Source organism: Trachurus trachurus (genome assembly GCF_905171665.1).
Source record: "Trachurus trachurus genome assembly, chromosome: 4".
Classification (NCBI taxonomy): domain Eukaryota; kingdom Metazoa; phylum Chordata; class Actinopteri; order Carangiformes; family Carangidae; genus Trachurus; species Trachurus trachurus.
Window position 1 is genome coordinate 11,767,872 of NC_139898.1, and position 14,457 is coordinate 11,782,328.

A 14,457-nucleotide genomic window follows, 5' to 3' on the forward strand; every position below is an offset into this window, starting at 1 on the left:
CTTTTAGCTGTTGCTCATCATTTGTACCTTTCACATTTTTTGAGGGCATAGTAGTTCTGAAAGTTTGCAAAAAACCTCCAGTTTGAGGTCTCTTTTATCTTTACATGAACTTGCACACCCTCTACTTTCTGGGTTTTCCCTTTAAAGCCTTTGAAGGTACAAATGGAAAATAACTTGCAAAAGGAGACACAAAAACTCAGTCTGTGTCTGTCTTTCCTCATAAACACAGGCGACACTGAGGGACGATGAATTTAAGCAGGAGGTCCAGTGAAACCAAGGTACTGGCTGGTCTATTAGGTGATTCTCTTTCAAAAAGTCTTAAGTTTGTTTATCAACCTCATGTATAGCACTGATGGTTCTATGACAGCATTGTGTGTAGTATGCATCAGTGTTTTTGATGAATAAACAGTGTATGTACTGATAGCCTTTGTTTTCCCATTCACTACCTCAGCACATTTAGATTTAACTGTAAGAAACCTTGCAAGGTGTCGGCAACAGTAGAACAAATGATAATGAGGTTGCTCAGAAGTTACGGTCAGGATCTTATGTAAAAGTTGACCTTAATGTCACACAGCATGCTACACTCTAGGTCAGTCACTTCATGATGTGCAAGCAGCAGCGTATTTAATGAGAGCAGCTGACATAAAAGTCAACTAAACGTTTGTGGTGAAAATAAAAACAGGCAAGTTAAGTAGAACACCAAGGTGCAAAAGATCAAAGTCTTTGCCAAAATACCACCAAACTAGGTCACTGGCCTCTTTAAAGATGTTTCATTTGCACGACGGAGATCACCTCAGTCAGATGCATCTCACAAAGAAAGTCATCTGGGGAAAATGTGACGGCAGCTAGAACTTGCTTGTCTTGTGAGACAAGAAAAACCTTATCAGAGCTAATCTGCTACAGCACGTGTGTCATAGAGCTCCAATACCCAGAGACGCTTGTTGCTCCTTATCAGCCACAAACCTGCACTTAAAAGAGCGAGAAGTCTACAAAACAACACTGTGCCTTCTCCACATGTTCGACGCAGCATCTCCTCTACGCGGATGGCTGAGGTAAGTTGTGAGGATCATTTATTGTACAGAAAGGATGCATCAAAAGTGATTCTCAAAAGAAATGTTTTGTGATTAATAATAGTAACTCCTGTTACAGTTGCTGAATCTTCCTGAGCCGATTCTTTGATATTAACGAAGATGAGCTGAGATGAATTTCTCCTCTACCATCTGGGAATGTATCATCTTACTTCTCGGACTTTCCGTCCAGCGTGAGTATTTATTCACCTATCTTCAACACATCTATTAACCGCTGCAGTTCAGTCACAGCTTGGCAGCTTTTGGGGTTTTAACGTTTGGTTTTGTGAGGCAACAATTGAAGTCCTTCCTGGTATGCCTTATTGTAATTTGTACATACATTTTGGAAGAGAGGGAATCCTTTGTGTCATAAAATCACACCCCTGGCAGCATTGGTGGTATTTATATGCAACAGCTAATTCTAATAATTATTTCAAACCCTGAAAATAACACCTCACCTTTGGATAACACTACTCTGCTATGAACACACTGAGTCTATGTTTTGTGGACAGGTTGCCCCCTGCTCCCAGCTGGTGGTCAGCGCCTCAACAAACTTGGCTACTTGACAGTAGAGCCAGCTCCACTCTTCGTCATCGGTTCAAACCTGACTGTGTACTGCCACACCACACACTGTCATCCAGGGTAGGTGTAGAAATTTGATATAATATGCTTTCTGCATGCTTATGTCTAATACCCCTTTCCCACTGGCCAAAAAACCCGTTTAAACCCGCTAACAATCGCCTTTTGGTGGCAGTGGGAAAGGCGCACCGAGCCGCGTTGACCCGCGTCGACGCGGGTCAAACGACTCGGCAAGCGACGCGGGTTAAAATCGCCTTTAATCGGCTCGGCTCCGAACGGCTTGCAGTGGGAATGCCAGACCCGCGTCAACCCGCTAATTTACGTGATGACACTGAACGTTACGTGACGCTACGTCATCGCGCCGGTCGCGTCTCATATCACGTACCAAAACAAAGCTCTGCTCCGCTCTGCTCTGCTCTCATCCGAGACTGGGATCAAAAGATCAGAGAGCACTGACCAAAAACGATAGAAAAAAAGAAAAGAAAAGAAGCGACAGTCTGTTTAACTAACCTGTTGTGCCGCGGACGTCCGTCATCCGGCCGCAGCAGACTCTCTGTCCTCCGCGGTCCTGGTGCTCCAGGTCAGCCAGCCAGAGAGTCTGCCTCGGCGGACGGACACTCCGCGGCGGGCGGCTGTGGCATGACTGTGTGTGTCTCTTGCACCGCGGATGAGAGCGGGGCGACTGGTTTATGCTCTGTCAGCTGGGGGTCAGACTCGGCTCATTTTGGTCAATGGGAAAGGGGCCAAATGCCGATTGTTAGCGGGTCGACCCGCGTTTAAAAAACCCGCGTCGACCCGCTAATTTTAGTGGGAAAACGGCTTAAGATTCATGCAGATAATTTGATAGTGTTGCTCTGTTTACTAATGCTGTCCTGCTAGAGAGAGAGAAAAAAAAAGTTGTGTTAAGATGCAGTTATGTCGATGACTTCTAGGTTCACAATATCCCTGGAGCTGAATGGCAAGGCTGTCGAGGCTTGGAAGAAACTGAACTGCACCACGGCAATATTTTATCTGCCCCAAGTCTGGAGGCCACAGTCTGAAGTGATCTGCAAGCTGAAGCAACATCAACGTTCTAGGATTGTCAGTGGAAAGGACCTACGAGGCGGCCGTATGTACACTTGGCTCTGATGTCTACAGTTGCATAGGGTTAAGACTGTATGTCTTTTTTTTATGTATAGGAAAGAGGAAAGTCCGCACACACTCGTCTGAGGAAGGGTTTCTGACCCGAAACATTACTCCCTTGTTAATTATTGCTCTGGAGCTGTTGTTGATGTGCGGACTTTCCTTTTTCCTATGGTTTACTTGTGTTGTCCGGCACCCAGCGTTTAGACTTGGGGATGTGCATGCTTTTTCTATTTTTTCATTATTTAATGTGCAATTTTTGCACAGAACTGCATTTGCCATAAATATAAATTCTGATACAAATTAAAAATGTAAATACCTCATTTCTAGGGCTCTGATACTGCAGATAGTAAAATGTGTTGTCTGGGTTCTTTAAGTGATGGCAGATTGAAAAGACATGCACATATTGACAAGTCTAAATTGCCCAGAGGTGTAAAAGTGAGTGTGTGTGTGTGTTGTTTGTCCCTATATGTGGTCCTGTGATAGACTGGTGACCTGTCCAGGGTGAACCCCACCCTCACCCTATGTCAGCTGGGATTGGCTCCGACCCTGCACAGATCAGGGTTATAGGATATGGATGGATGGAGGGATAATACAGAATAAAAATGCTTACAGGTGGTTGTTATAGGGTTTTTGAGGAGGTTGCTATGGTGATTTGGCACAATGGCTCCAGTCTATATTGCTGCTAGTGGTGGAGAAACAGAGACAAGATCTGCAAATTTGACACACAAGAACTTGTCTAAAGGTGCGTGTGTGTGTGAGAGAGAGAGAGGTGAAAAAATGATATGATGTGATTAAGTGAGTATGGTAATGATAAGGAAGTGAAAGGTTGTAGGGGAAGAAAAAGTTTAGTCTTACCAGTTCAAGTAAATCGTCGTTGTGGTGTTCGTGTATGAAGAAGCAGTTCCTGGTCAATTAAAAAATACTTAACTGGGCAGAAAAGAGATATGTGCCTTTGTCTGGTCTATTGTGAGAGCACAATGACAAGTATGGAGTATTAACTAATATTATCCAGACTTAATTCCAACAAAGAAGAGTTTTCATAGTGTGGTCACTTCAAATTTAAATGACATCCGTATAGTATTGTAAAATCAGAAGAGACTTCACAGAGAGTTAATTTGAATATTTGCAGGTCACGTCCCATTATTCTCTCTGGGGAAAAGTCATTACGTACTTTTTGTGAATGAGTTGGTGTTTCGATTTGTCATACTGAGTGTGCATATGGAAGCAGAGGCTCCGGAGGACTATAGCACCAAAAGTCGCAGACAAGAGACAATATTATTGTTGCATTTCTCAAAAATGACGTGCTTTCTGTTATTTCTCTGTTTAATTTCCAACCTTTTCCTCTTGAAGTCCCTCCTGATAAGCCCGAAAATATCATCTGCGAAACGACAAACAGCTCAGACTTCATGAACTGCTCATGGGAGAGGAGACTGGAGACACACCTCCCTACTACCTACAACATTTCAGTCAACAGGTACGACAGGTTTTTCTTGTTCTTCCTACGGTACAGTTTAATATTTTTGTTAACGGCAAACTTTTTTCTTTTTTTCACATTTTCAGAGAAAATGGGACCCAGGTACATTCAGCTCAGATCAAGGACGCTAAGGAAATCACCATACCACGAGGAAATTTAAATGAAAACACTAAATACCAGCTGATCATCACTGCTTACAACCACTTAGGAGCATCGCAGTCTGATCCATTCGCCCTGTGTGTAAAGGACACTGGTGAGTTCCTGTTTCTGTTGAACTCTATCTGTATGAATGACTCTGTATCTATATAATCACGCCTTTAAAAGGTTGTTTTTTTTAATCAGATTTGTGTACTTTCTGAAGAAATGAGTCAGCCTGTTTACTGTCGCTTTTTGACAATTGTTCAAACGTCACTGTCTCTCAGTTTTTGTAATGTCTCTCTGAAACCTATCAGTCAACCCACGTATATAGCTGTTACACCTAACATTGACTTTTTGAGTCATTACTGAAATGTTAATTACTGTTTTGGTATTTTTCTTAGTTTTTTCCTTTTGGATATGTGCACTGACGCTACCTTTATGTCCTTTTGTACTGCAGTGATACCAGAAACTCCACATGTTATACAGGTAGAGTTTAGCTCCACATCCGTCACGTTACAGTGGAAGACCACTGAACCCACAGCGCATCTTAAACCATACACCCGGCTCCGGGCACGAAATGGATTCTGGGTAAAATGATAGCTTTGTGATTGTTTCCAGCATCATAGTTTTTTTTTTCAGACCGTGTGTGGGTGATCTAATCTCTTGGTGCTTGACAGGAAGAGAGAGACGGAGCGCAGCTCAGTGGGGGTCTAATAAGTGTGCACGACTTGAGGCCTCTAACTGAATATGAGTTCCAGATGAGGACTTGTAACTCAGAATCAGGACCAATGGATGGCAGCATGCCCACCTCCACCCCCAAGCTGACCTCCAGCCGAAGGTCACGCTGCAGCAGGTGGAGCGCATCTGTGGTGGGGAAAAGCCCCGGAAAAGGTAGGCACACCAGTTTAACCTCAACATCCTTATCTATCATGAAAGAAAGTCAACTGAATGAGATAATATGCATAATCGTCGTCACTCATGCAACAACACACATCATGTACTTTAACTTATCTGCAGGTCCATCTCAGCTGTTGCACGCCTGGAGGATGTTCAGCAGCCTCCGACCAGATGGGCAGCGGATGCTGACTGTTTTGTGGAAGGTGATGCCTGATAACTATTCAGCAACACTGGCTTTGATGTTGATAGAGCCTATTTTGTAATACCAAGACACATCAAATACCAGAAACAATTTGTTCTTACAGACAGCATGGTGTGTCACCTCAGAGCAAGAAGGTTCTGGTTTGAACCTGCTGGCTGACATCAGACATACACGTTAGGTTAGGTTCATTTCTACATGCGAGACCTGTATCTCTCACTCACCCAATGGGACAAACTCCATCCCCCCATGCCGCTACAGGAATTAGTGGCATTTTAATGAATGCATTCATGGAGATACAGTGGCATGCAAAAGTTTGGGCACCCTTGGTCAAAATTTCTGTTAAAGCAGAAGTGAGTGATCCGGTCGTTTTCGCTAATGCTGCGTTCCAGGCAGGCTTTTGAAATCATAAATTACAGCTTCAAGTCACAACTTACGACTTTGTAGCGTTCCAGGCAACCCACTCGTGTTTTTCCGACCTGTTTTACCGGTGAAAGTCACTATAACGGCCACTCGTAACTTCCGACCCGTGAAATCGTACCAGTACGTCTTTTTGTACAGTCTATGTACCAGATCGAACTGGTACGACGTCACAGGTCGGAAAAAAACGAGTTTCCTTGAACGCACCATAACAGTCCTCATCCCTACGTCGCCACATTCACGGCGTTCCTTGGCTGCACACACAGCCCTGCATGCCGTTCTCTCTCCTCATTGGATAAAAACTGTAGGATACGATAAATGTTTTCTCCTCGACTCAGAGCAGAGCAGAGTGACTGACAGACCCGTGATTCAGACCAAACACTCTATGTAAGTGATTGCTGTCTGAAGATATAACTATTTAAGACTTATATTAACACAAATATATCACTCACTTCTGCTTTAATGTGAACACTTAAACAAGTGGAAGATGAAATGATCTCCAAACAGCAGGTTAAACATGAAACATGCTGTTGCAACATTTTAAGCATATTCTTTTTGTTTTCTACAATTTTAGATTGAAAAAGGGAAACAAAGCAGCACCCTGCAAAAAATGAAAAACCCAGGAGACTTGAGCTCTAACTTTGACCAAGGTGTCAGACAAGATATTTACTATTAACACGCTGTGATGGTTTCCATTTGAAAATGTTAAAGCAGATATCAGTGGAATGTTTTTGTTAATATAAGTCCTAAATAGTCCTATTTTCCGTCAGCAATCACTTACATGAAGTATTTCAGCCTAAACACGAGTCTCTCCGTCACTCTGCTCTGCTGTAACCCGAGGAGAAAATTTTCCTTGTGGGATACAAGTGTTATCCAATGAGGAGAGAGAACGGCATGAAGGGCTGTGTGTGCAGCCAAGGGATGCGCGTGAATGTGGTGACGTAGCACGAGGACCAATTGATGCCTGACAAGGGCGGGGGCTGCTAACTCATGGTGCGTTCAAAGAAACTCGTACTTTGTGTTTTTCCTTCCTGTGAAGTCATACCAGTTCGATCTGGTACGAGTTCACGGGTCGGAAGTTACGAGTGGCCGTTATAGGGAACTTTCACAGACAACAGGATGGTAAAAACACGAGCTACGGGTTACCTGGAACGCTACCAAGTCGTAGTTGTGACTTGAAGCTGTAACTTACGGTTTCAAAAGCCTGCCTTGAACGCAGCATTAGCCGAAACGGCCGTGAAGCTGATATCTGCTTTAAAGATGAAAAAAAAAAAATCATATTGTTTCAAATGTAAAGGGAATGTGTCATCTGTAACTGTATGCCTTTTGGAGATAATTTCATCTTCCACTTGCTTCACTGTTGAGCACATTAAGAGAAATTGTGCCCAGGGGTACCCAAACCTTTGCAGAAAGCTTGTACTGCTTACTGATACTTGATCTTTTCACTGTGACTTCCTGAACTGCACCCTCGACTCTTTGTTGTCTTGCACAGATTAAACAAGTAAGGTGCAGTATAATATGTGCATTTCTTCCAATCCCTTCCTGTAATTGAATAAAATGTTTGTGATGGATGATGAAGAAAAGTAAACCTGAATGGACTTCTTCCCTAGCCTCCGCCTCCAGACGACCACAGTGGTGAGGTGCAACTCTACAAAGTCCTACTGGCCAACGATGAGAAACAGGAGTTGCCACCAAGCCGGTGCTCAGTTGAGGTACCCGCAGAAATTCAGGCGGTGAGCGTCAGCGCTGTCACTTTATATGGGTCATCTCCGCCAGCTGACGTGCCACTCAGACACTCAGGTACACAAATATCCAAAGCTAAAAAGCTCAAACGTAAGATGGTAAAGAAAAGCCTCATCATTTAATTCTGTTTCTATCTGTTCAGGAGTTTCTGGACCTGTTCTGAGAGAGTTGGCCCCTGCAGCTACTGGCAGTGCGGTGCTCGTCTCCTGGGTGTGGCCGGAGACCAAACACCAGTCCGTAGCTGGAGGGGAGCTGCTGCATTATGTGGTGGAGTGGATAAGTGTACCTGCAACACAGCTACAATGGCAACAGCTGGATAAAAACCAAAACAACACGTCCATCACAGGTAGAGAACTGCGTAAAACCTGCTCTCATACAGACAGTGAAATAAAACAAAACTCGTCAGTGAGTCATCTAAAACAGCCACTAAATGTTAAATTCACCACATCACACAAAAGATACAGTAGCTACGTGACAGACAAAAGGTTTTACAACTGAGATGAAGCAGCGACCTCTGGTGGGTAATTAGTGAATTATTCTAGTGGGTGCATTTTTCCACCTCAGTACCTGATAAGGGTTTAAAATAAGTATGATCATCGTAATACAACTGCATCTTAAGTTCACGAGCAAATATTGGATATTAGTGAATTACAGTTGTGTGTCATTTTCCTGTTCTGTTTCAGGTCTGAGTGGAGGTGTGAGGTACAATATCTCTGTATATGCTGTGACCAGCAGAGGTGTCAGTGCTCCATCATCCAGACTGGTCTACTCCAAAGAGCAGAGTAAGACTCACAGATTCAGCTCACTTACACACTTTTAGATCTTGGCACATTTTTCAACAACTGAGTGACTGATTTTCTGTAGGGATTCAGACAGCACATGATATAAAAAGCACATAAAGTACATCGTGGAGTCTTCACTCATCATCCTCTTGCTTTCTCACTGTTTTTTTGTTGTTGTTGTTTGTTTCTTTAAGAACCGATGTCTGGTCCCCATATGTCAGTGCTGGTCCACAAGCGCAGGCAGATCCAGATCCAGTGGGATGAGCTGCCTGTAGACCAGCAGAGGGGCTTCATCACAAACTACACCCTCTATGTCCAGACGCTGGACTCCAACAACACAACAACGAGTGGTGAGCCATCACATCGCGCTGTGTCCTTTTGTCAGTGTCAGTGTGTTTTGTTAGTGAGTCAGTGGCTATTTCGCTGATTAACCACTATGAGTAATTTTACTTTAGCAAAGATGAAAAATATTCACAGGTTCCAGGCTGATTTTCTTTGCGTTGTGTGATAGAAAACTGAATAATGTGTGGTTTGTGGCTGTACGTAAGGCACGATAAGATACTGGAAGACAACACCCTGTGCATTAGGGCACTGTGATGGGTATTTATCACAATTTGTGACATTTATCATGAACAAACATGAACAAAAAGGCTAATTAATCATTTGTTGTCAAGGATACAGGCTTATTACAGGCAAATTTTAAATCAATGTAGACACTAGTATACACGTTTTCTATTTTGTTTTTGAAATTTTCAACCTGACCTCACAATAAAGAACAGTCTATTCACCTCCACTCAGTTCTGTGGCAGAAGGTTTAAATTTATATATAAAAAACGTATTTATCCTTTAATCAACAAAAATCTGCTTGGCTACGAACCATGCAGTGATAAAAACACGCTTTCGTTGTATTTCGGGTTAATTTAATCTTTAAACTAAAGCTCTTTACCTGCTAGTGTGTGAATTTGAACAGGCTCCTTCACAATAAAATTACCCTTTGATTTGATCTGAAGGTTTTAACGGAAATACAACTTTGCTGCGCGTCGTTTCCTGTACATCAAGAGCTCATTTAACCCTGTGCTCATGTGTGTGCTTTACTTTGGTCAGACCGCAGCACACCTGTGTCTGTCTATGAACACGTGTTGGAAGTCATATATGCAGTAGTATGCATATATTGTGTTGAAGCAGTAACCACCGTTAGATAATGGAAAGTGTGTAAGTAGCATTCCATTGATACTCCCCTCCCACAAGGCTTCAGTGCATCAGCAGGGTTTTTCTGCGCTTACTTCCAGTAACGGGGTGGATTTTGAGCATTGTAGCGCTGGGTGTTTGTTGATGTTTCACCAGTGTATCGTTGACTTGTCAGGAATTATTCAATGGAACAGACAAGACACAGTGGGGCCTAAATATCCAACCAACACAACACAGCATTCAGAGGAAAACTTATCACTACACATTAGTATTATATATACTATTATACTATTATATTATTATATTATATATTTGTTCGTTTTATCTCACTGAGGCTGATCAATACCTCTACTTATCCTACATCTAAACAAGTTGTTGTGGCCAGATTTGTCTAAGATATGTGCTTAGATATGTGCATGTTAAAGTTGTCAACATATAACCAAGGGCAACAGGCACAGACACACACTAATGTTTCAGAAACTGGTTGCCAGTGAATCATAGAGTTTTCTAGAACTGACTCTGACCACGAACAGGAAACCATGTGGCTGCATCATGCACACATGCAACTGTAAGCTGTTACTAACCAGCCTGCTTCATACACTATTTCTGGAACATGAATGTAAAAGCACCTGAGAACATACCTTTACTCTCTCTTATACGTTATGTGCACATAGGACACTGTTATTACCTGTGGAAAGGAGGATATATATTTCACCTGCATCTGTTCATTTGGCAGCAAAAGGCATCTAACCAATTTGCACAGAACTTGATGGAGGGATGGGGCATGGGCCAGGTTTTTTTTTTTGGCATAATCCATATAATTTACTATCAATTACCATCAATCATTCTCCTTTTTTTCTTGTTCTTTCATTTCATTCAATCTGCTGTAGTGATAGTTTTACTGTCAAAACCACACTCTGACATGAAACATGATAAATACAAATCACCTCAATGTTCTCCTCTGCCATTTTAAATTATTTCTTTAACAGCAGGGTTAAGTGACATGAAGAATAAAATGTGAGAGCTGAATTATTTCCAGAATCCACAGTTGACCAACCAGTCTCAATGCATGGTTCGCTCAGACACTGTTGTGGAGTGTTCAATCACATCACACAAGATCCTTCAGCAGGGTCTTTGCAGTGTTTCAAAGATTGATTATTTAATTGGAATAATTGGAATGATTTATATGAATGAAAATCTAAAAAAGTAGTTATTCTTGCATGTTAAAGCTTAACTCAGCTATAACTGATACCTCCACACCAACAATGCGCGAAATGACAGGGTGAAAACAGTGAAGCGACAGACACTTAAATAGCTTGTACAGCTTCATAGCAAATTTTAGCTCATTGTTGGTCCCAAACAAACCCGCCCGACAGACACAGTTAGAGTCTAGCAGTGGAGCATTTAGCAGCTAAAGAGCCTGATATTTCCCCCAAGAGCTGGTGGAGACCAAAGAGCTAAAAGGGAGTACATTTTGGATTTCTACTCCTTAGGTGCAGAAAACTCAGACTGAATGTCGTCCTTTTACTGCTGAATATGTATCACTGCTAACAAGCGTGCCATGATACAAACTTGTCAATGTTATGTTCATAACTTGTTTCTACCGCCCCCAAGTGGATAAGAAACAGCTTTAAATAGCTACTAAATAATATCCATTCATTGTGCGGCTTTGACAAAAAACTCTCATTGGCTTCTTGCAGTGACGCTGCCTGTCCTCGGTCCCAGGCAGATGTGGCTGGACTGTCGTGAGGGGACTCTGTCTCTGCAGTTGACCGCATCCAACTCGGCAGGAGAAGGGCCGCGCGGGATCCGCATCACCTCTCCGCCTGCAGCTCCCGAAGGTCAGTCTCCTGCCTCCGTCCTACCATCCCTTTGAAAACACAAACATCCCTACCTGTATGAGTGTAAGTCGTTCACCTTTAGACTTTAGATTAGTCTCCTAATCTGTGGTGTGTTTCCCTTCTCATGTCTTCTAGATCACGTGGTGATTGTTACTGTTTTCATCCTCACCATCTTCATAGTGATCATAGCCAACCTGATGTGCTGCGCATGTGTGAGGAGAAGGTATCAGTATTAAATATATAAGAGACAGGTCCATATCACAAATCATACAATATAAATAGTACAAAAATAAAAAAGAAAGTACAAAAATACAAGAGGAGTGTGCATTTCATAAAATATACAGGCTATTGCACCAATGCCACCTTAGCCTAGAAGTGAATCGGTAGCAGCTTTTCAATGGGCTGACTAGGGCCTCAATTATGTGATTCTCTGATTTGTCTAGGCGACACATAAAACTAAACATCAACTGTCTTAAGGGTGCCTCACAGGTTGGCACTCTATTAGACACAAACAAATGACTGGCACTATGCCACCTAGGGACAGTAACCTCATTGAATCATTGTATGCTACCTTGAGCCTCTGCATGCTCTTTTGCTTATAATTGGACCACAATTGGGAGGTGTATAGAGGCGTTATGTAAGTTCTGAACAGAGAACACGTATTAAACAGTATAACTTTAATATGGAAAATAATAGTCATCAGACAACAGACATCATCGAATAATTGTGAAAGTATTCTGTTAGGATAACCATAACTGTCTCTCTCTGTTTTGATGTTTTAATGCACGTAGGTTTTGTTTTACTAGTAACCAGGATGGATACCACTGTGGTTGATTTCATGAAATAGCCCACCGCACCACAACATGAGTGTATTAAACAAGAGCCCACACAATTACCATGACTGTGTGATTCATCCATTATAACATTTCCACCAAGTGTGTTTGCTTTGTCTCTGTTACAGAATGATAACTTTTTTTGTAAATGCACCTCTCTATCTCTATCTCAGGATTAAACAAAGGTGTATATCCTGGGGACCCACCTGGCTTGTTGTAAACCTTCCAAAACCAGGAAACAGTAACGCCATCAGACTGCTGAGGGTAATTATACAGTAGAAAGCCAAAGAGGCCAACTGTGTTGACATTTATACTTCCCTTTTTATGTGAACTGCTGTCACCCCATTAACCAAATCAGCCACAGATAGCATCTCCACCAACAGCACCAATACCAGCCAAGAGAGCAGAATAATGTTCTCTATAAAAAAGTAGAAATAAAATTAGATTAAAAACTCTCTAGTTTCTTGATGTGTACCTCTCTGGACGACAGTAGAAAGGGATGTCAGTTGTTTCTGTCTACTTTCACTTTGACAGCATCCAGTTACTTTGTTTTCTTCACAGCTTTCAAGTTTATTTATATAGCACGCCTTGTGATCAACAAGTAAAAACAAAACACTTGACAACGCATGTTTGTTCAACACACTTTCTCTGTGTTCATCACGGAATCAATCCAGCCTCACATAATTTTGTTTTTTGTTTGTTTTTGTCTTTTTTTGGGGTGGGGGTCTGCAGCAGGACAACAGTGTACCATCCTTTTCGTCCACCCAGAGTGACCCTCCGCTCTCCCCCATCAGTTTGATCTCCTCTGAGGAGATGGACGACCTGTATCCCATCATCTCAGCCAAAGTATCCCAGACCAGATCAGGGGAACCCACAGCCGAGACACATTTACTGGCATCAGACACTGGGTCACTGCTTGTCGACAGCCACCTGGACCACGTCAGCTACAAACCTCAGATCGCTACACTGGCTTCACCGGGAGAGGGCGTGAGGGACACAGAAGATGAGCAGGGGGACACACCGGCAAGTGGGGAGGAGGATGTATGTCCAAGCACACTTGATGGATTACTGGGAGATTTTTTGTCCAGTGTGGAGGTGGATTCCTCTGATTCACCGCTGGGCACGACTCTCCACTCTGCTGGTGGCCCTTTGTGGCCTAAAACTCCTGAAACAACAAGCGCCTTGAATAAAGCCTTCTTAGTGAGGAGGAGGGGGAGTGAGTCTCCCCTTCTGGAGTCACTACAGGGCGACATTGTGACTCCTGACATGGCCAACACTGGTTTGTCCGAGTATACAGTTGACACAAGTCTGATTGGTGGTTACTTCCCTCAGGTAGCTGCAGTCAGCAGCACCCCACTCTGCGACGCATAGAGGCAGCGGCGACAATGGGAATGCCATAAAGAAGGACAATGTGCACTACTGAACTGACTTACAAGAGAGCATTACTCATGCACCACCTCACCCCCTGTATCCTGTAAAAAAAGACTAAATGCATAACTGACTTCAATAAAAGGTCATTCTGTTACATGTGTAGCAGGTCTTAACTGTTTTTTAAAGACAAAATAAGCTGAAGTTTTTGATTCTTTAAAGGGATAGTTCAACATTTTGGCAAATTGTCCCACTGCCATAATCCCTATAGTCATATAAGTAGGTTTGTTACTTTCAATTGTTGGTGCGGAGCAGAGCCGTGAGCTGCTCAGAGCTACGCTACGGAGGCTAATGGGATTTCTTGGTTTTCCTAATCAAACTCATCAAATACACAATTCAACAACTCCAAAACACTCTCGTGGACAAGTTGTGACCTGCACATTCACCACGCTATGAGATAATAACAGAATGTTTACAAGACAGAGTTGTTTGCAAAATCGCTGATGCACGTTCCTGTCGGGGGCAGTTTTTCGGCAAGCAGTCTCTGCATTTACCTCTAAAACAACTCTGTCTTGTAAACATTCTGTTATTATCTCATAGCGTGGTGAATGTGCAGGTCACAACTTGTCCACCAGAGGGGCGGCGTCTAGCTCACTTGGTAGAGCTGCCGCCCCACGTTGAGTCCTCACTGCAGGCGGCCCCGGTTCGAATCCCACATCGGGCAACCCTTTCCTGCATGTTATTCCCCCTCTCTGCCTCCCCATTTCCTGTCTCTCTCAACTGTGCTATCAATTAAAGGCATT

General features: G+C 42.9%; 1 protein-coding gene across 1 annotated transcript; it reads left to right on the forward strand.

Moving 5' to 3' along the window:
* The first annotated feature begins 65 nt into the window (after positions 1-65).
* Positions 66-13,811, forward strand: il23r (interleukin 23 receptor). The gene is made up of 16 exons (XM_083970766.1): positions 66-1,261; positions 1,580-1,709; positions 2,579-2,754; positions 4,122-4,245; positions 4,332-4,498; positions 4,841-4,971; positions 5,061-5,274; positions 5,401-5,483; positions 7,510-7,699; positions 7,785-7,988; positions 8,326-8,424; positions 8,619-8,774; positions 11,313-11,453; positions 11,589-11,676; positions 12,460-12,550; positions 13,019-13,811. Exons 1-16 carry the CDS (start codon positions 1,201-1,203, stop codon positions 13,655-13,657), a joined length of 2,694 nt encoding a protein of 897 aa, XP_083826892.1. The 5' UTR covers positions 66-1,200; the 3' UTR covers positions 13,658-13,811.
* Positions 13,812-14,457: the final 646 nt, after the last annotated feature.